This window comes from Salmo trutta, chromosome 5, assembly GCF_901001165.1.
Source record: "Salmo trutta chromosome 5, fSalTru1.1, whole genome shotgun sequence".
Taxonomy (NCBI): Eukaryota; Metazoa; Chordata; class Actinopteri; order Salmoniformes; family Salmonidae; genus Salmo; species Salmo trutta.
In genome coordinates this window covers 17,713,769-17,740,996 of record NC_042961.1, presented here as the reverse complement: position 1 = coordinate 17,740,996, position 27,228 = coordinate 17,713,769, and the positions used below count along the sequence as shown (strand labels likewise).

At 41.5% G+C, this 27,228-nt stretch overlaps 1 protein-coding gene across 1 annotated transcript; it reads right to left on the bottom strand.

Moving 5' to 3' along the window:
• Positions 1–46: 46 nt before the first annotated feature.
• Positions 47–26,668, bottom strand: LOC115193463 (CMRF35-like molecule 3). The gene is made up of 2 exons (XM_029752149.1): positions 26,335–26,668; positions 47–282 (listed from the first exon to the last, which is right to left on the bottom strand). Exons 1-2 carry the CDS (start codon positions 26,666–26,668, stop codon positions 47–49), a joined length of 570 nt encoding a protein of 189 aa, XP_029608009.1.
• Positions 26,669–27,228: the final 560 nt, after the last annotated feature.

Sequence of the window (27,228 nt, the reverse complement as noted above, 5' to 3'; positions counted from 1 at the left end):
ACTTTCAGCATTTCTGAGACTAACTTCTAAATTAGGAAATTATGGATTAAAGCATGGATCGTTGTAAATTATCACTGTCTTTACTTATGGTGGTGGGATTCTGTGTTGTGGTGTGTTTATTGACAGTCATACGAACAGTTACCTGTAGGTCTCCCAATGCACACCTGTTCCAGCCTGTGTTCTTAATTTTTTGTCCACTCATAGTCACTGTTACAACTATTTTTCCACTGGCATCAATGATCCGCTTTAGTTCTACTGATGCTCCATCTAAATTCCCAATTACTACTCTCCACACAAGAGCCACTCAGCCTGCACAACCTCATAGTTCCAGAATTACCATAACAATTGACAATGACACTCCCTCCTAAAATTCCAGTCACTTGTTGTTGGTCAACATATAGGCCTGGAATACCTGAACTCTCTTCGAGAAAAAAAAGACAAAGGTTATGTGTCAGATAAACTATATAATATTGACAATATAACCATTCAATAATATAACAATTTATTCAAATTGAAATTAAATATCAAATCAAATGTATTTATAAAGCCCTGTTTACATCAGCAGATGTCCCAAAGTGCTTATTCGGAAACCCAGCCTAAAACCACAAACAGCAATCACTGCAGATGTAGAAGCACGCTGGCTAGGAAAACTCCCTAGAAAGGCAGGAACCTAGGATGAAACCTAGAGAGGAACCAGGCTCTGAGGGGTGGCCAGTGCTCTTCTGGCTGTGCCGGGTGGAGATTATGGCCATTAAGGCCAGATCATTCTTCAAGTTGTTCAATTATTCATAGATGACCAGCAGGGTCAAATAATAATAATCCCAGTGGTTGTAGAGGGTGCAAAAGGTCAGCACCTCAGGATTAAATGTCAGTTGGCTTTTCAGAGCTGAGCATTCAAAGGTCGAGACAGCAGGTGCGGGAGAGAGGGAGAAAGAGAGAGAGAGAGTCTAAAACAGAAGGTACGGGACAAGGTAGCGCGTCTGGTGAACAGGTCACGGTTCCATAGCCAGAGGCTTACCTATGGTCCTAGGGTTCAGGTCCTCCGGGAGGGGAGAGACAAAGAGAGATGGAAGAATTAGAGAGAGCAAACTTAAATTTACACAGGACACCAGATAGGACAGACTGACCTTAGCCTCCCAGCACATCAAGTCAAATCACATTTTTATTGGTCACATACACGTGATTAGCAGATGTTATTTTGGGTGTAGCGAAATGCTTGTGCTTCTAGCTCCGACAGTGCAGTAATATCTAACAAATTACACAACATATACCCAATAACCACAAATCTAAGTAGGAATGGATTAAGACTATATACATATGTCAGAGCGAAACGGAATAAGATACCGTAGAATAGTATAGAAAAACAGTATATACATATGAGATGAGTAATGCAGGATATGTAAGCATTATTAAGTGAATGAGATACCGTAGAATAGTGTAGAAAACAGTATATACACATGAGATGAGTAATGCCAGATATGTAAACATTAAGTGACTAAGATACCGTAGAATAGTATAGAATACAGTATATACAGTACATATGAGATGAGTAATGCCAGAGATGTAAACATTATTAAAGTGACTCATGTTCCATTCTTTAAAATGGCCAGTGATTCCTAGTCTATGCCCATAGACAGCAGCCTCTAATGTGCTTGTGATGGTTGTTTAACAGTCTGATGGTCATGAGATAGAAGCTGTTTTTCAATCTTCTGGATGATAGCGGGGTGAACAGCCAGTGGCTCGGGTGGTTGATGTCCTTGATGATTTTTTTGGCCTTCCTGTGACATTGGGTGCTGTAGGTGTCCTGGGGATCGGGTAGTTTTCCCCTGGTAATGCGTTGGGCAGACAACATCACCCTCTGGAGAGCCTTGCGGTTGCAGGCGGTGCAGTTGCCGTACCAGACGGTGATACAGCCTGACAGGATGCTTTCAATTGTGCATCTGCAAGAATTTGTGAGGAATTTAGGTGACAAGCCACATAGCCTCCTGAGGTTGAAGAGGCTCTGTTGCACCTTCTTCACCACACTCTCTGTGTGGGTGGTCCATTTCAGTTTGTCAGTGATGTGTACACCAAGGAACTTGAAGCTTTCCACCTTCTCCACTGCGGTCCCGTCGATGTAGATAAGGGGGTGCACCCTCTGCTGTTTCCTGAAGTCCACGATCAGATCATCTCCTTTGTTTTGTTGACGTTGAGTGAGAGGTTGTTTCCCAGACACCACACTCCCAGAGCCCTCATCTCCTCCATGTAAGCTGCCTCGTCATCATTGGTAATCAAGCATACTACTGTTGTGTCATTACCTTGGCCTTCTTGGGTACAGGAACAATGGTGGCCATCTTGAAGCATGTGGGGACAGCAGACTGGGATAGGGAGAGATTGAATATGCCCGTAAACACACCAGCCAGCTGATATGCGCATGCTCTGAGGACATGGCTAGGGATGCCGTCTGGACTTGCAGCCTTGCGAGGGAAATCACATTTAAATGTCTTACTCACATTGGCCATGGAGAAGGAGAGCCCACAGTCCTTGGCAGCGGGCCGCGTCAGCGGCACATAGACTATTGCAGGGGAGAGACTGGGGGGGGGGGGGGGGTCAGAGGACACTGTGCACTGTGTCCCTGTCCGCCGACGATACCCCCGGACAGGGCCAACCAGGCAGGATATAATCCCACCCACTTTGCCAAGCACAGCCCCCACACCACTAGAGGGATATTAATAGACCACCAAATACACCCTGAGACAAGGCTGAGTATAGTCCACAAAATATATCCTCCACTGCACGAGCTCGAGGGGGGCGCAAAACCGGACAGGAAGATCACGTCAGTGACTCAACCCACTCAAGTCGAGTAAGCACTTCTGTGAAGTGTGGACAGTGTGGGGTAATGGGAAAAGTAGCATATTCATCACATTATATAGGACTGTTTGTGGAACATTACTGTTCTTCGTCCTATTCATTCTGCTTTACTGAACACAGATGCTAGCAGTATATAGATCGTATACACTCTTATGTCATCATCCACTACTCCTTTGATACCAAAAGAGGGTCCCCTGGCTCCAGATGTAGCTCACTGTCAATATTTGCTGGATGACATCATCAGTAATTAAGGGACGTACCACTGCACAGTTCATTACTGGGATTTGATCCTTTCTTATTTATTTTCATCCTGACAAACTTCCCAGTCCCTGCCGGTGAAAAACATACCCATAACATGAGTGGTCCAGTCTCAGTTATTACTTAAATTTGCTGGAAGATCAGAGATCAGGTTTGTATAGTGCTGTTGACAAAAACAATGTATATATTTTGTGATCACAAACATATTATTCTATTCTTATTTACAATAAAAGTATCTGTAGTTTACTATTTATATTTTTGACAACTTTTACTTCACTACATTCCTAAAGAAAATAATGTACTTTTTACTCCTTACATTTCCCCTGACACCCAAAGTACTCGTTACATTTTGAATGCTTAGCAGGACAGGAAAATGGTCTAATTCACACAATTATCAAGAAAACATCCCTGGTCATCCCTACTGCCTCTGATCTGGCAGACTCACTGAACACATGCTTCGTTTGTAAATGGTGTCTGAGTGTTAGTGTGTGCCCCTGTCTATCTGTAAATAAAATAAAATCTAGAAACTGTGGCCGTCTGCTTTGTTTATACAAGGAATTTGAAATGATTTATACTTGTACTTTTGATACTTCAGTATATTTTAGCAATTACATTTACTTTTTACTGGGTGACTTTCACTTTTACTTGAGTCATTTTCTCTTAAGGAACGGCCCCTTTTTTTCAATTTTCACCTAAAATGACATACCCAAATCTAACTGCCTGTAGCTCAGGCCCTGAAGCAAGGATATGCATATTATTGGTACCATTTCAAAGGAAACATGTTGACGTTTGTGGAAATGTGAAAGGAATGTTGGAGAATATAACACATTAGATCTAGTAAAAGATAATACAAAGAAAAAACGAACCCTTTTTTGTGTTTTTAAGGACCATCATCTTTGAAACGCAAGAGAAAGTCCATAATGTATTATTCAAGCCTAGGTGAAATGTAGATTTTGGCCACTAGATGGCAGCAGTGTATGTACAACGTTTCAGACTGATCCAATGAACCATTGTATTTCTGTTCAAAATTTTGTATCAAGACTGCCCAAATGTGCCTAATTTGTTTATTAAAACCTGTTGGGGATAGGGGGCAGTATTTGCACGGCCGGATAAAAAACGTACCCGATTTAATCTGGTTACTACTCCTGCCCAGTAACTAGAATATGCATATAATTGTTTGATTTGGATAGAAAACACCCTAAAGTTTCTAAAACTGTTTGAATGGTGTCTGTGAGTATAACAGAACTCATTTGGCAGGCCAAAACCTGAGAAGATTCCAAACAGGAAGCGCTCTCTCTGACTATTTCTTGGCCTTCTTGATCATCTCTAACCAAAACAGGGGATCTCTGGCATAACGTGACATTTTCTAATGCTCCCATAGGCTCTCAGAAGGCGCCAGAACGATGAATGGTGGCTTTGCAGGCCATGGCTGAAAAACATTAGCGCATTTGGATAATGGTCGATCTGAGGACAATGAGACTGGAGGCGCATCCACGAGCTGACACCATGTTTACTTTCTCTCTGTGAACGAAAACAACGACTCCCGGTCGGAATATTATCGCTTTTTTACGAGAAAAAAAGCATAAAAATTGATTTTAAACAGCGTTTGACATGCTTCGAAGTACGGTAATGGAATATTTTTATTTTTTTTATCACGAAACGCGTCGGGCGCATCACCCTTCTTTACCCTTCGGATAGTGTCTTGAACGCACGAACAAAACGCCGCTATTTGGATATAACTATGGATTATTTGGAACCAAACCAACATTTGTTATTGAAGTAGAAGTCCTGGGAGTGCATTCTGACGAAGAACAGCAAAGATAATCAAACTTTTCTAATAGTAAATTGGAGTTTGGTGAGTACCACACTTGGTGGGTGTCAAAATAGCTAGCCTGTGATGGCCGGGCTATCTACTTAGAATATTGCAAAATGTGCTTTCACCGAAAAGCTATTTTAAAATCGGACATAGCGAGTGCATAAAGGTGTTCTGTATCTATAATTCTTAAAATAATTGTTATGTTTTTTGTGAACGTTTATCGTGAGTAATTTAGTAAATTCACTGGAAGTGTTCGGTGGGAATGCTAGTCACATGCTAATGTAAAAAGCTGGTTTTTGATATAAATATGAACTTGATTGAACAAAACATGCATGTATTGTATAACATAATGTCCTAGCATTGTCATCTGATTAAGATCATCAAAGGTTAGTGCTGCATTTAGCTGTGGTTTGGGTTTATGTGACATTATATGCTAGCTTGAAAAATGGGTGTCTGATTATTTCTGGCTGGGTACTCTGCTGACATAATCTAATGTTTTGCTTTCGTTGTAAAGCCTTTTTGAAATCGGACAGTGTGGTTAGATTAACTTCTTTGGGCTAGGGGGCAGTATTTTCACATCCGGACAAAAAACGTACCCGATTTAATCTGGTTACGACTCCTGCCCAGTAACTAGAATATGCATATAATTATTGGCTTTGGATAGAAAACACCCTAAAGTTTCTAAAACTGTTTGAATGGTGTCTGTGAGTATAACAGAACTCCTATGGCAGGTAAAAACCTGAGAAGATTACATGCAGGAAGTGGCCTGTCTGACAAGGTGTTGTTGTTCTTGCTTCTGTTTATTGAAGAGTCAGGATCTTAGCTGTAACGTGACACTTCCTGGCCCAGAGAGGTTAACAACTTTTCATGTTCAAAACTGTGCACTCTCCTCAAACAATAGCATGTTATTATTTCACTGTAATAGCTACTGTAAATTGGACAGTGCAGTTAGAATAACAAGAATTTAAGCTTTCTGCCAATATCAGATATGTCTATGTCCTGGGAAACTTTCATGTTACTTACAACCTCATTTTAATCGCATTAGCCTGCGTTAGCTCAACTGTCCCGCAGGGGACCCACCAACCCTGAATACATTTTAAGGCATCTTTTCTTTTACTCAAATTATGACAATTGGGTACTTTTCCACAGCTTTTCCACCACTTTTTTTCACCTCAAGATTGTTTATAAATCTCAAACCGAAAATGCTGGTGTAGAGAGCTAAAATTAAAGTTTTAGATTCACTGTCCAAATACTTAAGTACAGTTGAAACGCAGAAATACAGGTGAAGTCGGAAGTTTACATACACCTTAGCCAAATACATTTAAACTCAGTTTCTCACAATTCCTGACATTTAATCCTAGTAAAAATTTCCTGTTTTAGGTTAGTTAGGATCACCACTTCATTTTAAGAATGTGAAATGTGAGAATAATTGTAGAGAGAATTACTTATTCCAGCTTTTCTTTCATCACATTCCCAGAGGGTTCCGAAGTTTACATACACTCAAAAAGTATTTGGTAGCATTGCCTTTAAATTGTTTAACTTGGGTCAAACATTTAGGATATCCTTCCACAAGCAATAAGTTGGATGAATTTTGGCACATTCCTCCTGACAGAGCTGGTGTAACTGAGTCAGGTTTGTAGGTCTCCTTGCTCGCACATGCTTTTTCAGTTCTGCCCACAAATGTTCTATAGGATTGAGGTCAGGGTTTGTGATGGCCATTCCAATACCTTGACTTTGTTGTCCTTAAGCCATTTCGCCACAACTTTGAAAGTATGCTTGGGGTCATTGTTGTCCATTTGGAAGAACCATTTGCGACCAAGCTTTAACTTCTTGACTGATGTCTTGAGATGTTGCTTCAATATATCCACATCATTTTATTTCCTCATGATGCCATCTATTTTGTGAAGTGCACCAGTCCCTTCTGCAGCAAAGCACCCCCACAACATGATGCTGCCACGTGCTTCACATTTGGGATGGTGTTTTTCAGCTAGCAAGCCTCCCCCTTTTCTTCCAAACATAACGATGGTCATTGTGGCCACAGTTCTATTTTTGTTTCATCAGACCAGAGGACATTTCTCCAAAAAGCACACAAAAGTATGGCACTGTGATAGACTGCATCCAGTTTGCTGAGAAGAGTATTGGAAGCTATTTTGTCGCCGAAGTCCAGGATCGGTAGGATAGTCAGTTTTACAAGGGTAAGTTTGGCAGCGTGAGTGAAGGAGGCTTTGTTGCGAAATAGAAAGCCGATTCTATGTTTGATTTTGGATTGGAGATGTTTAATGTGAGTCTGGAAGGAGAGTTTACAGTCTAACCAGACACCTAGGTATTTGTAGTTGTCCACATATTCTAGGTTGGAACCGTCCAGGGTGGTGATGCTAGTCGGGCAGGCGAATGGTTGAAAAGCATGCATTTGGTTTTACTAGCATTTAAGAGCAGTTGGACGCCACGGAAGGAGTGTTGTATGGCATTGAAGCTCGTTTGGAGGTTAGTTAGCACAGTGTCCAAGGAAGGGCCAGAAGTATACAGAATGGTGTCGTCTGCGTAGAGGTGGATCAGGGAATCACCCGCAGCAAGAGCAACATCATTGATATATTCAGAGAAAAGTGTCGCCCGAGAATTGAACCCTGTGGCACCCCCATAGAGACTGCCAGAGGTCCGGACAACATGCTCTCCGATTTGACACACTGAACTCTGTCTGCAAGGTAGTTAGGGAACCAGGCGAGGCAGTCGTTAGAAAAACCAAAATGATAAACTTTGATTAGCTAACACAACGTGCCATTGGAACACAGGAGTGATGGTTGCTGATAATGGGCCTCTGTACGCCTATGTAGATATTCCATAAAAAATCTGCTGTTTCCAGCTACAATAGTCATTTACAACATATACAATGTCTACACTGTATTTAAGATCCATTTGATGTTATTTTAATGGACAGAAAATGTGCTTTTCTTTCAAAAACATGGACATGTCTACGTGACCCTAAACTTTTGAACGGTAGTGTATATATATCATTGTGGCAAGTCATATGAACTAACAGGTTATAGAGCAAACAACGCAATTATCACAACACATACTGTAGGTTGTAATATGGCTTTTTTCTTGCCTTGGCTTCCCCAGTGATTTTACCCACGCACAGCTACTGCAGTCATTGATCTACATGTCAAAGGAATCATTTTCTTTGCACTATTGCAACAGAGAGGAAATACTTCATGGCCTAACACATTAACCGTATCATAAAAAGGAACTTGACCAAAAGAGAGAAGAACGCCACAAATGCGTATATACTGTATGTCACAGGATACACAAAAATATATCTAACCATGGGGAAGTGGTAAATGTTGAAACAAGAACAGAGATAAATACAGATTTCTTTGTAATTTGAGAAACTAAAGTATTATTGTTAACCCAGACACCTGTCTCTGCTCTGATCAGTCTTTCTAGTCAGGTGTCCCACACCCTTACAGTATCACCATGAATTTTAAAAAGTGAGAGATATGCAACAGACTGAATACAAACCTCTGGATCCTTTCCTGTCGCCTCTCGTCAGTTCCCCCATTGTTCTGGTCTGTAACAGAAGAGGTGACTATGGGCTGAGAAGTGTTAGACTCAGCACTTGTTAGTGAAGTTTAGTAAGTGGTTGGAGCTTTTATCACTGTGAGAAGCAGAAATTATACAGTAGCTCCAATAAACTGACAGCGTACAATTTAGATTGATATGATTAAAACCTGGTAATTGCGATGTTGATTACAATGAATCCATATGGTACGAGAGTGATACAGATGGTAGATATAACATGGATTGGACATTGGATAAGTGTTTATTCTGTACGTACTCATGGTGGTACTCTGTGTTATGATTGGTTGATTGACAGTGATATGAATAGTAGGTCTCCCTTTTCACACCAGTACTAGCCAGTGTTCTCAATCCTCAGTCCACCCATGGTCACCATAAAGACAAAGTTGCTGGAGTTAATTATTTCCTGCTTTAACATCACAAATGTTCCATCTAAAGTCCCAGAACTTCCCACAGCCACACAAGAGCCAGAGCCATTCATCCTGCACCACTTCCCTATGGCTCCAGGTTCACTATAGTAACATCGAATGTTGACATTCCCTCCTACAACTCCAGTCACTTCTTGTTGGTCCACGTAGAGTCCTGAAGTAACTGAACATAATTGAGATAAAGGTTGTGATTGGATGAGTCAGATAAAGCATATGACCACATGATTTGGAGACTATGTACTGGGTCATTCTACGAATAGAGTGTATTTTGGGTATTTTAAAACTATTTATTTCACCTAATTATGTCATGAAGAGTATGGGTAACAGGGTTGAGGTGTTATGCTCGACCACAAAATGACCAATAGGAGTAGAATGAGCTCACCTGCATTTACACTATGATTTGAATATATGTTAAATGGTTTAAAAACATGTTTTTAAAGGATATCTTCACAGAAGTTGAAAAAAATGTGAGGGACATGTCAAAATGCAGATTCATTGAATGTTCCATATGGTCTATATTAAAAATGGCACATAATTGTGCACCAATGTCAATATTGAGGCATATTTTTGATCATAGCCCAAAAGGTGCTTCATTCATGACTTTGTCAATCAACTTGTTCTTCGTAAATCTAAATAATTGGGAAGCTACACATTTTTTAAGGGAAACATTTATATTTTTGTTTTACATAACATGCAAATTAACTGTAATTTTGCTTATTTTTTATTTAAAGAATTCAATAATTAAGTTGATATTTTGCCATGATTGTTTCTTTTTCCAATAGTTTCTTCTTGGGGTCAAAATGACCACAGTTGTTAATCCATGCAAGTAAAATATGTTGGTAGTATAACACGGAACACAAACCGGCTGCGCGCGTACGCCATCATGCACCATCATGCATACATTTATTTTGTCCCCCCACAACCAAACGTGATCACGACACGCAGGTTAAAATATCAAAACCTCCCCGAACCAATTACATTAATTCGGGGACAGGTCGAAAAGCATTAAACATTTATGGCAATTTAGCTAGTTAGCTTGCACTTGCTAGCTAATTTGTCCTATTTAGCTAGCTTGCTGTTGCTAGATAATTTGTCCTGGGATATAAACATTGAGTTGTTATTTTACCTGAAATGCACAAGGTCCTCTACTCCGACAATTAATCCACACATAAAACGGTCAACCGAATCGTTTCTAGTCATCTCTCCTCCTTCCAGGCTTTTTCGTCTTTGAACTTATATGGTGATTGGCATCTAAACCTTCATAGTATTACTACAACGACTGGCAACACAGTTCGTCTTTCAATCACCCACGTGGGTATAACCAATGAGGAGATAGCATGTGGGTACCTGCTTCTATAAACCAATGAGGAGATGGGAGAGGCAGGACTTGCAGCGCGATCTACGTCAGAAATAGAAAGGACTTGCAGACGCTCGTTGATGCGCGCGAGCAGTGTGGGTTCAATAATTGAATAACATAGATTTCTAAATTTATTTTGCAACGCTCACGCTCGCGCACGCGACGCGACCGGTGTGGTCAGGGTATAAGGGTTAAAATATTAAAGGGACGCAAAAGGCACTATATTCAGGGAACAACCCTACTATAATCATTGATATTTTTTTCCCCAGAACTAGCTCAATATCTTGGTGTCAGATAGGAACAAGACTACAGTGCTCATAAAGTGACCATTAGACTTGACACCTATCGGATTGAATACGTTTTTAGGGGCAACAGTTTTGATGAAATGTATCATTTAAATCACTCTCTCATGCTCATTTCTGTCCATGCAAACATTTTCTTTGTTGCTCAGAGTTCTAACACTGGGTGCATTGCTCAGAAATAGCACAGCTACAGGCACCATGCTTTGGGGTTGTTAGAGTGTTGGGCCAGTAAACGAAAGGTTGCTGGATCGAATTCCCGAGCTGACAAGGTAAAAATCTGTCATTCTGCCCCTGAACAAGGCAGTTAACCCACTGTTCCCTGGTAGGCCGTCATTGTAAAATAAGAATTTGTTCTTAAAACGTCTTATGGATGGTGGCAGTATTGAGTAGCTTGGATGACTGACGTGCCCAGAGTAAACTGCCTGCTACTCACTCCCAGAAACTAAGATATGCATATTATTAGTAGATTTGGATGGAAAACACTCTGAAGTTTCTAAAACTGTTTTAATGATGTCTGTGAATATAACAGAACTCATATGGCAGGCAAAAACCTGAGAAAAAATCCAAACAGGAAGTGGTTTGTAGTTTTTCAAGTGATTGCCTATCCAAACTACAGTGTCTGTGGGGTCATTTTGCACTTCCTAAGGCTTCCACTAGATGTCAACAGTCTTTAGAACCTTGTTTGAGACTTCTACTGTGAAGTGAGGATGAATAAGAGCTGCTGGAGTCAGAACACTGCCAGCAGGGCATGAGGCTCAGCCATGTGCGCTCACCTGAGAGGTAGCTCAGTTCCATTGCATTTCTGAAGACAAAGGATTTCTCCGGTTGAAACTTTATTGCAGATTTACGATAAAAACATCCTAAAGATTGATTCTATACATCGTTTGACATGTTTCTACAAACTGTAATGGGATTTTTTTAGTTTTCGTCTGACCTCCGCGTCGTGAATTTGGATTTGTGAACTGAAGGCGCGAACAAAAAGGAGGTATTTGGACACAAAGGATGGACTTTATCAAACAAAACAAACATTTATTGTTGAACTGGGATTCCTGGGAGTGCATTCTGATGAAGATCATCAAAGGTAAGTGAATATTTATAATGCTATTTCTGACTATTGTTGACTCCAACATGGCGGATATATTGTATGGCATGTTTTTGGGTCTGAGCGCTGTACTCAGAATATTGCTTTTCGGTAAAGCTTTTTTGAAATCTGACACAGCGGTTGCATTAAGGAGAAGTTTATCTAAAGTTCCATGTATAACAACTGTATTTTCGTCAACATTTATGATGAGTATTTCTGTAAATTGATGTGGCTCTCTGCAAAATCACCGGATGTTTTGGAGGCAAAAGATTACTGAACATAACGCGCCAATGTAAACTGAGATTTTTGGATATAAATATGAACTTTATCGAACAAAACATACATGTATTGAGTAACATGAAGTCATATGAGTGTCATCTGATTGTCACGTTCTGACCAGTATGAGGGTTATTTTGTTAGTGTAGGCTGGTCAGGACGTGGCAGAGGGTATTTGGTTTATGTGGTTCTGGGTGTGTGTATTATGTAGAGGATAGTTGATTTAAGTATTCTGGGGTTTTTTGGTCACTGCTCTATGTTAGTCTATTTCTATGTTCTTTCTAGAACCGGGTGAGTCTACCTGTGACCCGGAACCGAGGGAGTCTGCCTGCGACCCGGAACCGAGGGAGTCTGCCTGCGACCCGGAACCGAGGGAGTCTGCCTGCGACCCGGAACCGAGGGAGTCTATCAGCAACCCGGATCTGAGTAAGTCTATTGGTGACCCAGAACCAAAGGAGTCTGCCTGTGACCCGGAACCGAAGGGGTCTGCCTGTGACCCAGAACCGAAGGTGTCTGCCTGCGACCCGGAACCGAAGGGGTCTGCCTGTGACCCAGAACCGGGTGAGTCTGCCTGTGACCCAGAACCGGGTGAGTCTACCTGTGACCCAGAACCGGGTGAGTCTGCCTATAACCCGGAACCAAGGGAGTCTATCAGCAACCCGGAACTAAGTAAGTCTGTTGACGATCCGGAACTAAATAGGATTAACTGTGTATCTAATGAGTCTGCCTACAGTGTGGAACGGAAGAGGTCTGCCTACAATCCGGAACGATGGGAGTCTGCCTACGGCCCGAAACTGAGCAAGTCTGTCTGCATTCTGTAGGACAGTAGGCCGGAGCCAGAACCACCTCCTGTATAGGTGGGTTGGGGGGGGGGGGTGTAGCACAAGTGCCGTCGGTGACGGCAGCTACCCTCCCTTCCCTCCCTTTAGTTTAGGGGGGGGGTGTTGCAGGAGCATCGTCGGTGACGGTGGCCACCCTCCCTTCCCTCCCATGTACCTTTGGGGATTTGTTAGTGTTTTGGGGGTTATTTGTTGTTGTTTTTTGTGTGTGAGGTGCATCCGGGGTCTGCACCTTTGGGGGGGGTAATGTCACGTTCTGACCAGTATGAGGGTTATTTTGTTAGTGTAGGCCGGTCAGGACGTGGCAGAGGGTATTTGGTTTATGTGGTTCGGGGTGTGTGTATTATGTAGAGGGTAGTTGATTTATGTATTCTGGGGTTTTTTGGTCACTGCTCTATGTTAGTCTATTTCTATGTTATTTCTAGTTAGTCTGTTTCTATGTTTAGTTAATTGACCGTCGTTACAGAACCTCCCACCAAATCCGGACCACTTTGAGGAGCAAAGGGAATTTGAGTTGGACCAACGGGAGAAATGGACATGGGAACAGATTATGGCCGGAGAGGGCCCATGGAGAAAATGGAGCGAAGACCGGGAACGCTACAGGGGAACACGACTGGCGTTTAAGCCGGAGAGGCAGCCCCAATAATTTTTTGGTCACTGCTCTATGTTAGTCTATTTCTATGTTCTTTCTAGTTAGTCTGTTTCTACGTTTAGTTAATTGGGGTGTGGACTCTCAATTGAAGGCAGGTGTTGTCTAGTTGCCTTTGATTGAGAGTCCTATATATTAGGACTTGAATTGCTGTCTTTTGCCTTCAAGTCTGTATTCGTCGTCCATCGTTTTGTTTGTGTAAGTGGTTTCATTAAAGTTAATTATGAGCACTCAACCCGCTGCGCCTTGGTCCATTCCTGACGACCGTCGTTACACTGATGAAGATCATCAAAGGTTAGTGATTCATTTTATCTCTATTTCTGCTTTTTGGGACTCCTCTCTTTGGCTGGAAAATGGCAGTTTTTTTGTTTGTAGCCGCTGCCCTAACATAATCATATGGTTTGCTTTCGCCGTAAAGCCTTTTTGAAATCAGACACTGTGGCTGGATTAACAAGAAGTAAAGATTTAAAATGGTGTATAATACTTGTATGTTTGAGGAATTTTAATTATGAGTTTGTTGTTTTGAACTTGGCGCCCTGCACTTTCACTGGCTGTTGTCATATCGATCCCGCTAAAGGGATTCAAGTCATAAGAAGTTAACTGACTTGCCTAGTTAAATAACAATAAAAAATACTACTAGTCGTAAGAAGTGTATGTGAACAAACCTAGCCTACTGTCATGACTGTCCTCCTTGCAGGACAGGCAAATAGGTTAGATCAGGTTTGCAATAAATTACTTCAAACAGACCCCCTCTCAGGGAACTATTGTGGGTTAACAACTCACGCCCGGTTGTAAATCAAGGAGAGAAGATTTAGGTTACCTCCAAATTCACCCAAGGAACGTGCATTGTTTTAAGAAGACTTTTCCAGTCGAAACCCTAACATGTTCTAAAGCAAATACTGGAACAATATACAGTTGAAGTCGGAAATGTACAAACACCTGTGCCAAATACATTTAAACTCAGTTTTTCACAATTCCTGACATTTAATCTGAGTAAATATTCCCTGTTTTAGGTTAGTTAGGATCACCACTTTATTTTGAGAATGTGAAATGTCAGAATAATAGTAGTGATTTATTTCTAAAATCACATTCAGAAGTTTACATACCAAATATTAATTGAGTGTAGCATTGCCTTTAAATTGTTTAACTTGGGTCAAACATTTTGGGTAGCCTTCCACAAGCTTCCCACAATAAACTGGGTGAATTTTGACCCATTTCTCCTGACAGAGATAGTGTAACTGAGTCAAGTTTGTAGGCCTCCTTGCTTGCACACGCTTTTTCAGTTCTGCCCACAAATGTTCTATAGGATTGAGGTCAAGGCTATGTGATGGCCACTCCAATACCTTGACTTTGTTGTCCTTTAGCCATTTTGCCACAACTTTAGAAGTATGCTTGGGGTCATTATCCATTTGGAAGACCCATTTGCGACCAAGCTTTAACTTCCTGACTGATGTCTTGAGATGTTGCTTCAATATATCCATATAATTTTCCTGCCTCATGATGCCATCTATTTTGTGAAGTTCACCAGTCCCTCCTGCAGCAAAGCTCCACCACAACATGATGCTGCCACCCCCATGCTTCACAGTTGGGATGTTGTATTTCGGCTTGCAAGCCTCCCCCTTTTTCCTCCAAACAGAGCGATGGTCATTATGGCCAAACAGTTATATTTTTGTTTCATCAGACCAGAGAACATTTCTCCAATAAGTACGATCTTTGTCCCCATGTGCAGTTGCAAACCGTAGTCTGGCTTTTCCCCCCCTTGCTGAGCAGCCTTTCAGGTTTTGTCAAGATAGGACTCATTTTACTGTGGATATAAATACTTTTGTACCTGTTTCCTCCAGCATCTTCACAAGGTCCTTTGCTGTTGTTCTGGGATTGATTTGCACTTTTTGCACCTAAGTACATTCATCCCTAGGAGACAGAACGTGTCTCCTCCTGAGCGGTATGACGGCTGCGTGGTCCCATGGTGTTTATACTTGCGTACTATTGTATGTGCAGATGAACGTGGTACCTTCAGGCATTTGGAAATTGCTCCCAAGGATGAACCAGACTTGTGGAGGTCTAAAAAAAAATTCTGAGGTCTTGGCTGATTTCTTTTCATTTTCCCATGATGTCAAGCAAAGAGGCACTGAGTTTGAAGGTAAACCTTGAAATACATCCACAGGTACACCTCCAATTTTCCAAGCTGTTTAAAGGCAGTCAACTTAGTGTATACAAACTTCTGACCCACTGGAATTGTGATAGTGAATTATAAATTAAATAATCTGTCTGTAAACAATTGTTGGAAAAATTACATGTGTTATGCACAAAGTAGATGTCCTAACCGACTTGCCAAAACTATAGTTTTTAACAAGAAATTTGTGGAGGGGTTGAAAAATGAGTTTTAATGACTCCAACCTAAGTGTATGTAAACTTCAACTGTATCTAACATAGAATGTGGTGAATGGTAAGAGGCAATCTAAAGGACACTAATGTCATTTGGTTGTTTTTTTTGTGATGTCATAAATGTTATAAAGGAAATACTGTAACTTGAAAAGTACATACACTACATGTGTGAAGTTTCCATCCGATGCGTTGTGAATGAAATATGACAAATTTGTGTTTTTGTTAAGCAGGACATGGTTTTTGGAGTCTTAAGAGAATGGTTTTACATAACTTTCTACAAGTGACAAGTCACGCCCCCGAGTGAGGAAAGAGTGTGTCAGACTGACAGAACCACCCTTCTCGAACAAACTGCATAAATTATTGGTAACGAAACTAACATATCAAACCAGAGAGACGTAGAGCTGCAGCTCACATTTAAAGTGGTTTGAACTCTGAATCTCAACACGAGGTAGATCCAATAAAGTCACCACCCGAACAATCACTGGTACAGCTGATTAGCTGTTCTAAGTATGTAGAAAGCTAATTGAAGTGGGACCATTCTACTACTCTGCTCAAACCACCGTAGTACGCTACTCTCATCACCCCATTGGGAACTATCAACATGCCTGGCTAGCCTATCTTCAATAAGTATCTTCCAAAGCGAATGGAAGAAGAATAAACTCTGTAGTTCTATTCAGGTCCACACGGCAAGTCACCGGGTACCGTGCGACTGAAGAGGAGAACAATAGTAGAAGACGGGTGGGAAACCCTTTTTGCAATCAGGGCCTTACAAGCATAATGCGAAAAGGAATGAGGACTCATTGGTTAAGGATACACATAAATACTTTACTGAGAAACCATAGCCGCAGGATCACAGTGAACTAGAGAAACTCTAAGTCTCGAAAAACTCACTCAGGAAACGAACGCACACGGTAAACAATTCAAGCTTCTGCAAAGGACAACATAAAACACCTCTTTTAACAGGGAAATCATAATAAGTAAATAGGACACACCTGAGTATTGTTAATGTCTCTAGGACAGTCTCTGCCGCCCTCTGGTGACAGGTGGAACCATGACAGGTTCAGAGAGATACACAGCGACCAAAGCATTTTCTTATTCATTTTTTATTTCACCTTTTTTTAACCAGGTAGGCCAGTTGAGAACAAGTTCTCATTCACAACTGCAACCTGGCTAAGATAAAGCAAAACAATGTGACAAAAAACAACAACACAGAATTACACACAAACAAACGTACAGTCAATAACATAAAAGAAATTGAAAAATCGATGTACAGTGTGTGCAAATGTAGGGAGGTAGGTAATAAATAGGCCCTAGAGGTGAAAATAATGACAATTTAGCATTAATACTGGAGTGATAGATGTGCAGATAATGATGTGCAAGTTGAGATACTGGGGTGCAAAAGAGCAATAGGGTAAGTAATAATATGGGGATGAGGTGTGTGCTATTTACAGAAGGGCTGTGTACAGGTACAGTGATCGGTTAGCTGCTCTGACAGCTGATGCTTAAAGTTAGAGAGGGAAATGTAAGACTCCAGCTTCAGAGATGTTAGCAATTTGTTCCAGTCATTGGCAGCAGAGAACTGGAAGGAAAGGCGGCCAAAGGAAGTGTTGGCTTTGGGGATGACCAGTGAAATATACCTGCTGCGGTATATTTCGGGTGGGTGTCGCTATGGTATTTTCGGGCTACGGGTGGGTGTTGCTATGGTGACCAGTGAACTGAGATAAGGCGGGGCTTTACCTAGCAAAGACTTATAGATGACCTGGAGCCAGTGGGTTTGGCGACGGATATTCTAGTGAGGGCCAGCCGACGAGAGCATACAGGTCGCAGTGGTGGGTAGTATATGGGGCTTTGGTGATAAAACAGATGGCACTGTGATAGACTACATCCAGTTTGCTGAGCAGAGTGTTGGGGGCTATTTTGTAAATGACATCGCCGAAGTCGAGGATCGGTAGGATAGTCAGTTTTACGAGGGTATGTTTGGCAGCATGAGTGAAGGAGGCTTTGTTGCGAAATTGGAAGCCGACTCTAGATTTAATGTTGGATTGGAGATGCTTAATGTGAGTCTGGAAGGAGAGCTTACAGTCTAACCAGACACATAGGTATTTGTAGTTGTCCACATATTCTAGGTCAGAACCGTCCAGAGTAGTGATGCTAGTCTGGCGGGAGGGTGCGGGCAGCAAATCAGTTGAAGAGCATGCACTTAGTTTTACTAGCATTTAAAAGCAGTTGGAGGACACGGAAGGAATCTTGTATGGCATTGAAGCTCGTTTGGAAGTTTGTTAGCACAGTGTCCAAAGAAGGGCCAGATGTATACAGAATGGTGTCGTCTGCGTAGAGGTGGATCAGAGAATCACCAGCAGCAAGAGCGACATCATTGATGGCCTTCCCTGTGGCTCAGTTGGTAGAGCATGGTGTTTGCAACGCCAGCATGGTGTGTGCAATGCCAGGGTTGTGGGTTTGATTCCCACGGGGGGCCAGTACAAAAAATGCATGAAATGAAATGTATGTATTCACTACTGTAAGTCGCTCTGGATAAGAGTGTCTGCTAAATGACTAAAATGTAATTGATATATACAGACAAGAGTCGTCCCGAGAATTGAACCCTGTGGCACCCCCATAGAGACTGCCAGAGTTTCACGTAAATACATTCATGATTTCTTTCTCCAAGCATGTGGAAATTTGTGTGCAAGGTATAGGAGTACTAATAAGTGAGAAGTAGTTTCTAAAATGTACCAACGTTAAGTGTTTCTGTCCCTCTCTCTCGCCTGCTCCATGTCTTTGGTAACAAGCAGCCGTATTGTCAGTCCGCTAGGGACCTGTTTTTAATGTATTAAGTGTGTGCTGATCCTGTGTTACCATTTAGTTAGCTAGTAAATAAATAATTGAACCAATTTGTGTAGTACTGAATCATAAGTAAGGCTCGGCGGGTTTTTGCAGATGCAAGGAGGTTATGACTGTTCAGAATGACGATATGATACGAGCTTATGATTAATACGTTGACTGTTTATAGATGTGATAGGTAACTCTTTAAAGAACCGCTCTTGTGGTGCCCCAGATCCTAATGAGTTAATTGTTACATTATTAATTTGTGTAACAATTAAACATATTTAGGTAATTAGATAAATAACAGCCTTCAGATTGAGGTTAAAGTCAAGTCACGACACTAGCTATATGGTGGTATTCAAGCTGAGGTTAATCAATAAATGCAAACAGATATTTTGATTAGCTAGGTAGTTAGCTAACATTAGGTTGCTTGTCCAAAGTCCAGCAGCTAGCCTCTTTAGCTAGCTAACACCAGTCAGATGAAAGTTAACTAGCTAACAAACAGGCAAAGGTAGCTAGCCATTTCATGTGTTTTTATTTTGATTAGCTAGCTAATGTAACGTTATATAAGAGCTAATCTGGCTAGATAGCTAACCATCAAGTGAGAAAAGCTAGCTATATTTTGTCTAGTAAGGTTTTTCATATAAGGCTGAAGTCGTCATGTGTAAACTGTTGACCTAGACATTAGCGTGTAATCAGAGCACAAATAAATACGCTAGTGAACGTCCCTGGCTGTTATGATAGCCAGTTAACATTAGCCATCATGAGACTGTAACATTAGCTAATGCATATGACCAGTTCATGCACCACAATATATCATACTTTCTTACACAAAACATAGTTACAGTGAGGGAAAAAGGTATTTGATCCCTTGCTGATTTTGTACGTTTGCCCACTGACAAAGAAATGATCAGTCTATAATTTTAATGGTAGGTTTATTTGAACAGTGAGAGACAGAATAAAATAAAAAAAATCCAGAAAAACGCATGTCAAAAATGTTATAACTTGATTTGCATTTTAATGAGGGAAATAAGTATTTGACCCCCTCTCAATCAGAAAGATTTCTGGCTCCCAGGTGTCTTTTATACAGGTAACGAACTGAGATTAGGAGCACACTCTTAAAGGGAGTGCTCCTAATCTCAGCTTGTTACCTGTATAAAAGACACCTGTCCACAGAAGCAATCAATCAATCAGATTCCAAACTCTCCACCATGGCCAAGACCAAAGAGCTCTCCAAGGATGTCAAGGACAAGATTGTAGACCTACAGAAGGCTGGAATGGGCTACAAGACCATGGCCAAGCAGCTTGGTGAGAAGGTGACAACAGTTGGTTTGATTATTCACAAATGGAAGAAACAAGGCAGAGAATATACTCAGCTCATCTCTCTCTATATATATATATATATATATATATATAGATAGACAGAATTTCAGTGCTAAAAAGGATTAACATATCTGAGTCCTTTTAGTAGTGGGCGTCACAGACAAAGAACTCTCTCAAAAGTTGCAGTTTATGCCGGCATTGACGTTAGCACAGGCTATTCAACAAGTGTGAAAGTCTGAGGATGTTGCTAGGCAGACGGGGGAACCGCAGCATGGGCTAATACAGTATGTAGCTAGCAGCAGCTCCACTAGGATGAGAGAGGGCTACTGGGAGAAAAAGGGTGCGAGTTAAGGACATGGCGACGCTAAAACAAGCCACAATGCAAGAAACTGTAAAAGCAGGAATGCTAACCAGGAAAGATGTCCAGCATTCGAAAGCACTTGCAACAAGTGTAATAAGAAAAGACATTGGGAAAGTGTGCGTAAAAGTAAACCACAATCTGAGGGAGATCACAGAAGAGATGGATCAAGTCCATTTTCTGGGCTCAGTTAGCAAGCAGGCTAGCTGTACTGTACTGCTCAACATAGGGGACACCCCTACAAGCTTTTAAATGGACACAGGCACAGACACAAGCATTGTTAGTTAAGAGACTTAAGCAGCTCTCACCAAGGAGACAGTTGCACCCCGCTGAAGCGTGTCTGAGCAGCCCTGGGGGGAGTTAAATTGTCTAGGCCAGTTTCAGGCTAACACTAGCTACAAGGGACAACAGCACAGTTTCCTTGTGTACGTGATACCAGGAGGGGGTGTCAATCTGCTTAGCCATGTAACTGCTGCAGATATCGACCTGGTTACGCGCATAAACCAGGTCAGTGACGTTTTCGGGTCCTGTGGGAGGCCAAGAACTGAACCAGTGAAAATAGTCCTAAAAGAGGATGCCCAGCGTTACGCAGTACATGCAGCTAGGCGAGTACCTCTGCTGCTAATAGCTAAAGTGAAAATGGAGCTAAATCGCATGGAAAACGAGAACATAGTGGTAAAAGTAACAGAGCTGACAAAATGGTGTGCCGCTATGGTGCCAGTGCTAAAGCCAAAAGGCAACGTCCGAATTGGTGTCAATCTAAAACCATTGAACAAAGTAGTGGAAAGGGAAAAGAACATTCTTCCCACGATGGAGGAAATCGTGTCGAAACTGTCAGGAGCCAAAGTGTTCACCTCACCAGATGCAGCTAGCAGGTTCTACCAATTCCCTCCACACGAGGAAAGTAGCAAGCTGACTACTTTCATCACACCTTTTAGAAGATACCGCTTCAAACGTCTCCTGTTCAGAATAACCAGTGCCCCTGAGATTTTTCAAAGAAAAATGACGGAAACTCTGCAAGGGTGTGGCTACAGTATAAACATGGACAATGTATTGATCTATGCCAACTCTGAGCAGGAACTTGACGAGCGCCTGGGAAATGCGCTCAAAGTCATCGAACAAGGACAGGTGTAAGTTCAAACAAAACCAGCTTCGCTTCCTGGGGCACATCATTGACGCAAAAGGTGTCGGGCCAAACCCAGAAAAGGTCATGGGAATAAGCAACTTCCTTCAGCCCCAGAACGTCAGCGAGCTGAAGCGTTTTCTCAAGATGGTACAGTATCTGGGGAAATACATTCCGGAGCTATCTACGCCGCTCTACGAGCTCCTCAGAACAAAGGTAGAGTGGGCCTGGGGACACACACAGGAGCTAGCATTTCAGAGACTTAAACACTCACTAACCACTGCTCCAGTGTTAACTTATTATGATTCCAGGAAGCCTACAGCAGTGTCAGCTGATGCCAGCAGCTACGGAGTAGGTGTCCTACTTCAACAGCATGGTGAGGACTGGAAAGCAGTTGCCTACTGCAGCAGGCATCTGAGTGATGCAGAGACAGGGTACGCTCAGATTGCGTTTCAGTGGAATCGCAGATTACGCACCAGGAAAGACATTCACCATAGCTGATGCTCTGTCCAGGGGTCCACTGAGAAACCACAAGGGTGGAGCAGCTCACACAGCGACGTGGCCGTGTATGTCACATCAGTTGTAAGTAATCTACCTGCTTCCCCACAGTGAATGGAGGACATCAGACTGGACACAGAATTCAACCTACAGCTGCAGTCAGTGCTGTGGTTCATCAGAAATGGGTGGCCTGAATCGATGAGACTTATCAGGTGAGAGGGGAACTATCAGAGACGCATTCGCTAGTGATCAGGCGAAAGCCCATAGTCATTCCCACATGCATGAGGAAAGAAGTCCTACATGGGATTCATGATGGACACCATGGGCTGGTTAAGTGCAGGGAGAGAGCTAACCAGTCAGTGTGGTGGCCTAAAATCTCACAGGAGATTATCACAGAGGTGCAAATGTTTGCATTTTGCTGTGAAACTTGGAGCACACAGAGAAAAGAGTGATTAATGTTCAGTGAGCTTCCCTCCAGACCATGGCAGAAAATAACAACAGAGCTGTGTGAGTACAAAAAGAAAAACTACTTAATCCTCCACCTTCCAACCATGAGCAATAGCCAGGTCATAGCGAAGCTCAAAGCAACCTTTGCTAGCTTCGGAGATCCTGGTTAGCGATAATGGCCCCCAGTTGGCAAGTACAGAGCTAAAAGAACTCAGTAAGGAGCATGACTTCATAAATGTGACAAGCAGCCCCCACTTCCCACAGAGTAATGGACATGTGGAGACATACTGTTGATAAACAATGTTTTATTGAAAGGGGGGGAGATGTGATGCATGTGTTAATTCATATTGTTTATTGTGCGCATGCGCTAGAGCATGTGGGCAGTTAGGAACATGACTACTTAGCATTCAGTCGAATGTTGTTTGTTATTATAGGTGGTAACATATTGAAAATAACCTACGGATAAAAGTATTTTATATCTGAGATATAACCACGACTGCCAGCATCACGGTTTCAAACATGTAATGTTATGTATGTATAATAAATTCCAGCTCCTGCCTTGTCATTATTATAATCCAAATGTGTGGTAACTGATTAACACAGTGTCAAGTTAGTTTTCAGTGTACTCCCAGAAAATCTGAAGTCACCATCCACAAGTAAAAAGTAGTCAGGGGGTGTGGGTGCTGCACATGGTGCACCCTTGTAAAACATCAGTCATTGAGGGGGTTAGATTAATCTCTCCTGGTCTCCCGTGTTGGTGTGTTTTTGTGCTGGCTGAAAGTTGATTGCGTTCGATCTTGAGCCCTGTCTGACGGCGAAGTCGGCTCAGAACAAAAGTGACGTAATAAGCATGTGTAGTAATGAGTAGGATACTGTGTTTTCACGTGTAAAAGTGATTGCTTTTTGATAAAAACACTATACCTTCCCTCCCTGCTTTCGCCCGATGAAGTGAAGGGCCATAGCCCGGTGCACCAGGGCCAGATTAATCGAACCCCCTCTCTGCCAAAAGGTAATGACATGCTTGCTAACTTGGTGAGTCTGTTAAATTTGTCTGTTTTAGACTATTGTATTTTAACCAAGCAAGATAAATAAACATTCAAACAGTACTGAGTGAATGAACAAAATCATTTTGGAACGAACACTTCTAGACTGTCCATTAACTATAAATAGTCTTTCAAAACTAATGTTTTAGAACAGTGTTCGTATTGGAATGGTTAGTTACTGCTTGTGGATCTGAAGATTGTGGGTTCGCCTCACGGAGGATACATTTGAACCATTATTTTGTTGATAGTTTTGACAGCCCCCTCCCGACACACACACGCACTGATTTTAATTAATTTGGTGGCTCTTAAAATAGCATTTAGGTTTGTGTGTGCGTCTTGCAAGAACAGAGGAGAGACCAGCTATCAGACTCTCAAGGAAAAAAAGGTTGCTGCCCTCATCATTGAGATGCACGCCATCCCTACGGTACTGCCAGGGACACAGTGCTTTATGGCAGTGTGGCGGATTGTAGGCATTGGCCGGTCACAGAGAAATGCAAGCTGGCCCATGTAGAGCTGACAAACGATTTATGCCAATTCAAATGCACACAGTACACATGTTTACACATGTTACTTAACACACTATCAATATTTAAATGTTCTGTTACAAATCTTGGAGTGCTCCCATCTGTTTTCATATTTATACAGCCATTTATAAATGTGGGAATGTATGCTATTTTACTGGAGTTGGACAACTGTGTACAGAAGTACTAACAACATTTGTAGCTAAAGAACTTAGAGCACCTATCCAATTTCAGATTTGTAAATATGTACAGTGCTTTATTAGAATTTTTCTTAAGAGTGTTTTGTACTTGTCTAATGACTTTGTACTTTACATGTGTTTCTCAGCAGTGTTTGTATCAGGAGCTACTGTACCAAATTTGCTCTTGATAATCCACAGGGTTATGCATGTTCTTTTTTTATTCAAGCCCAGCGCTACCACACCTGATTCTACTACTCAGCTGTTCATCAAGACCTCAGCTGTTCATCAATACCATGAATAGTAGAATCAGGTGTGTTAGAACTGGGCTTGAAAAAAATGCCTGCATAAACCTGTAGCTTGTCAAGAGCAATTGTGGCCACCGCTGAATTGTATTTACAAAGTTGACTACATCTGGTGAATGTGTGTTTGGTTGTAAGTGTTATATTTAGTGATGAATCACTTTGGTTAGTTCATAACGTAATACTAGGCCTTTATTCAGTAAACTTTAAGGAACATTTTCATGAAAATAGTTAATGGGAACATGTTAATTATTTGTATATTTTCCAGGTGCTTGCTCGATTGTTTAAATATTTCCTGGTTTACTCCATATTGGCTTAAATGGGTTTTTGGTTGCTTGCATCCCACTGGAGAATCAGCTGTTCATATTAAATAAATACTAACAACTACATTATTTTGTCATTGTTTACTTTTACTTAAATTGTATTGCTTTGTTATGCTGTATTATAATGTTGCATAATCACCTTCTGGTGTCAAACCATGGAAATTAAAAACAGAAAACAACGTTTTAAGTGAGCATAAGCATTGGCCTGAAGCTGAAATAAAAGGAAATTCATGAGCACTACATTGCCTATTCCACCCATGCTCTACCAAGATTCTCCAGCACACAGCTTTGACCTACTACAGTAGCTATGTTGGTATCGTACTTCAACCTACGTGTAGGAAAGTTGCCTTCTCAAACAGCCTAATTCATTCTGTTCAGAAGGATAATGGACTTTACATTGTCCTGCTATTCAAATGATATATATATATATATATGTACATGCATATCATTTGGCTGCATGTTTTTTTTAGACATAGAGCTAATGTGTAATATTGTTGCATCAACATCTTTGTTGAAAACATGTATTCAAGTACAAACAACTTTAATATACATATTTTTTTGGACAGAGGTAATGAACTCTCCATTGAGCACCACATAAAAAAAAACAGGACCATGTTTGAAACACAAGTGGTCCTGAGTTTATGTCAATATTACATAGGTATGCTAACAGTTACAGAAATCAGGAAGGCAGACAGATAGAGCCTGTCTGAGGTACTGTGTCCAACACAACTCCACCTGCTGTTATGTCAGGCACCTACTAACCTAAAATATTTTATTATATTTTTATTCAATGACATGTATTGCTAAAATAAACGTTTAAGGAAATACAGGCATGCACCACATTACTACAGCTCAATCAAGCCTGATGGTCTTGTAAGTATAAAAGCAAAGCTTACTTTCATTAAATAAAAAAGCATGACAAGGTAACATAATGGGATAATGTCTTACTGTGGTGTGTGAAGAATCCAAACTTTACCTTGTATATGGTACAAATCACATTATTGTGGAAGTATTCCTGAGAAGGTTTGAATCCCAAGCAACCTGCCGAAACACAGTTTGAAGTATAATACCAAAAATAGCTACTGTTGTAGGTCAAAGCTGTGTGCAGGAAAACCTTGCTAGAGCTTGGGTGGAATAGGCATTACGGTGCTTGTTAATTTCCTTTCTTTTTCAGCTTCAGACCAATGCCGATTCTCAGTTAAAACATATTTGTAGTTTTTTAATAGAGCATGTGACTTTCTTATTCTTGCAGATGTATAATGGCTCAAATGCTGTACTTTCATTTAGCCTTTTTGCATTTTAGCAATTTTCAATAATCAAATTGAATATGAAATAAAAAAGTAATATGTATTTGTGCCTCCTGGGTCAGAACAGACTGTATCTGAAAAACCAGAAGTGACTGATATGTTCAATCCCATTTTATAATATAGCAATATTCCACTAAGGAATTCATTGGTGAAAGTATTAGCCTCTTCCAGGTACAGGAGGAGAGGTAACATACTCATCAACAGGACTATTATGGGACATTACTGAGCACTACTATTAATTCTGCTTTAATAGACACAGCAGTGTTTGGATCTTACCTGGAGTAACAGATAGCTGCAGTCTAACCCCATCATCTACCTTGTTCTTCCTCTCCACAATACACGAGTAATAATCAGAATCACTAGAACTAAGACTTGTCATGGTCACAGTGAAGATCGGTTGGTTGATGTCATCAGAGATTGCGGTCTTAGGACCAGTGCGTACAACAGTAGAGCAACCTAACCAATAATATCCCCTACACCAGTATTTCACATTGTTACTATATCTCTGATCATAGAGACATGGGATGGTGATGGAGCTTCCTTCCTTTACAGACACATGACTCACTGTGGACACACTCTGTGTATCTGTAGACACAACAACAAAAAACATGTAGATACTTTTTATTTTACCAATCTGCTGATCAGCCAAACAATTTGACATAATGTATGAACTCATGTCGTCTGGAGAAAAGTTCTGCAAACTGTGGTTGTCACACGATGTGTTCGTGACACCAGTCAGAGGACTAAGAAAGTCCAGCCATGAAAACAGAGGCAACACAGTAGCCCTTTCCTGCAGTCAAATGCCCAAATCGCCCTCTAGTGGCCTCATTGGTCGAATGTTATTAATATTTTTCATAATTTCATAATCCCCTCTCTCCACTGGGATTCTCTGCCTCTAACCCTATTACGGGGCTGAGTCACTGGCTTACTGGTGCTCTTCCATGCCGTCCCTAGGAGGGGTGCGTCACTTGAGTGGGTTGAGTCACTGACGTGGTCTTCCTGTCTGGGTTGGTGCCCCCCCTTGGGTTGTGCCGTGGCGGAGAGCTTTGTGGGCTATACTCGGCCTTGTCTCAGGATGGTAAGTTGGTGGTTGAAGATATCCCTCTAGTGGTGTGGGGGCTGTGCTTTGGCAGAGTGGGTGGGGTTATCCTGCCTGTTTGGCCCTGTCCG

Coding starts and splice junctions, on each gene's coding strand:
- LOC115193463 (XM_029752149.1), bottom strand. CDS start 26,668: ATGTTTTTTGTTGTTGTGTCTACAGATACACAGAGTGTGTCCACAGTG. Junction 283..26,334: donor GCAGCTATCTGTTACTCCAG/GTAAGATCCAAA, acceptor TGTGGAGAGTAG/TAATTGGGAATTTAGATGGA.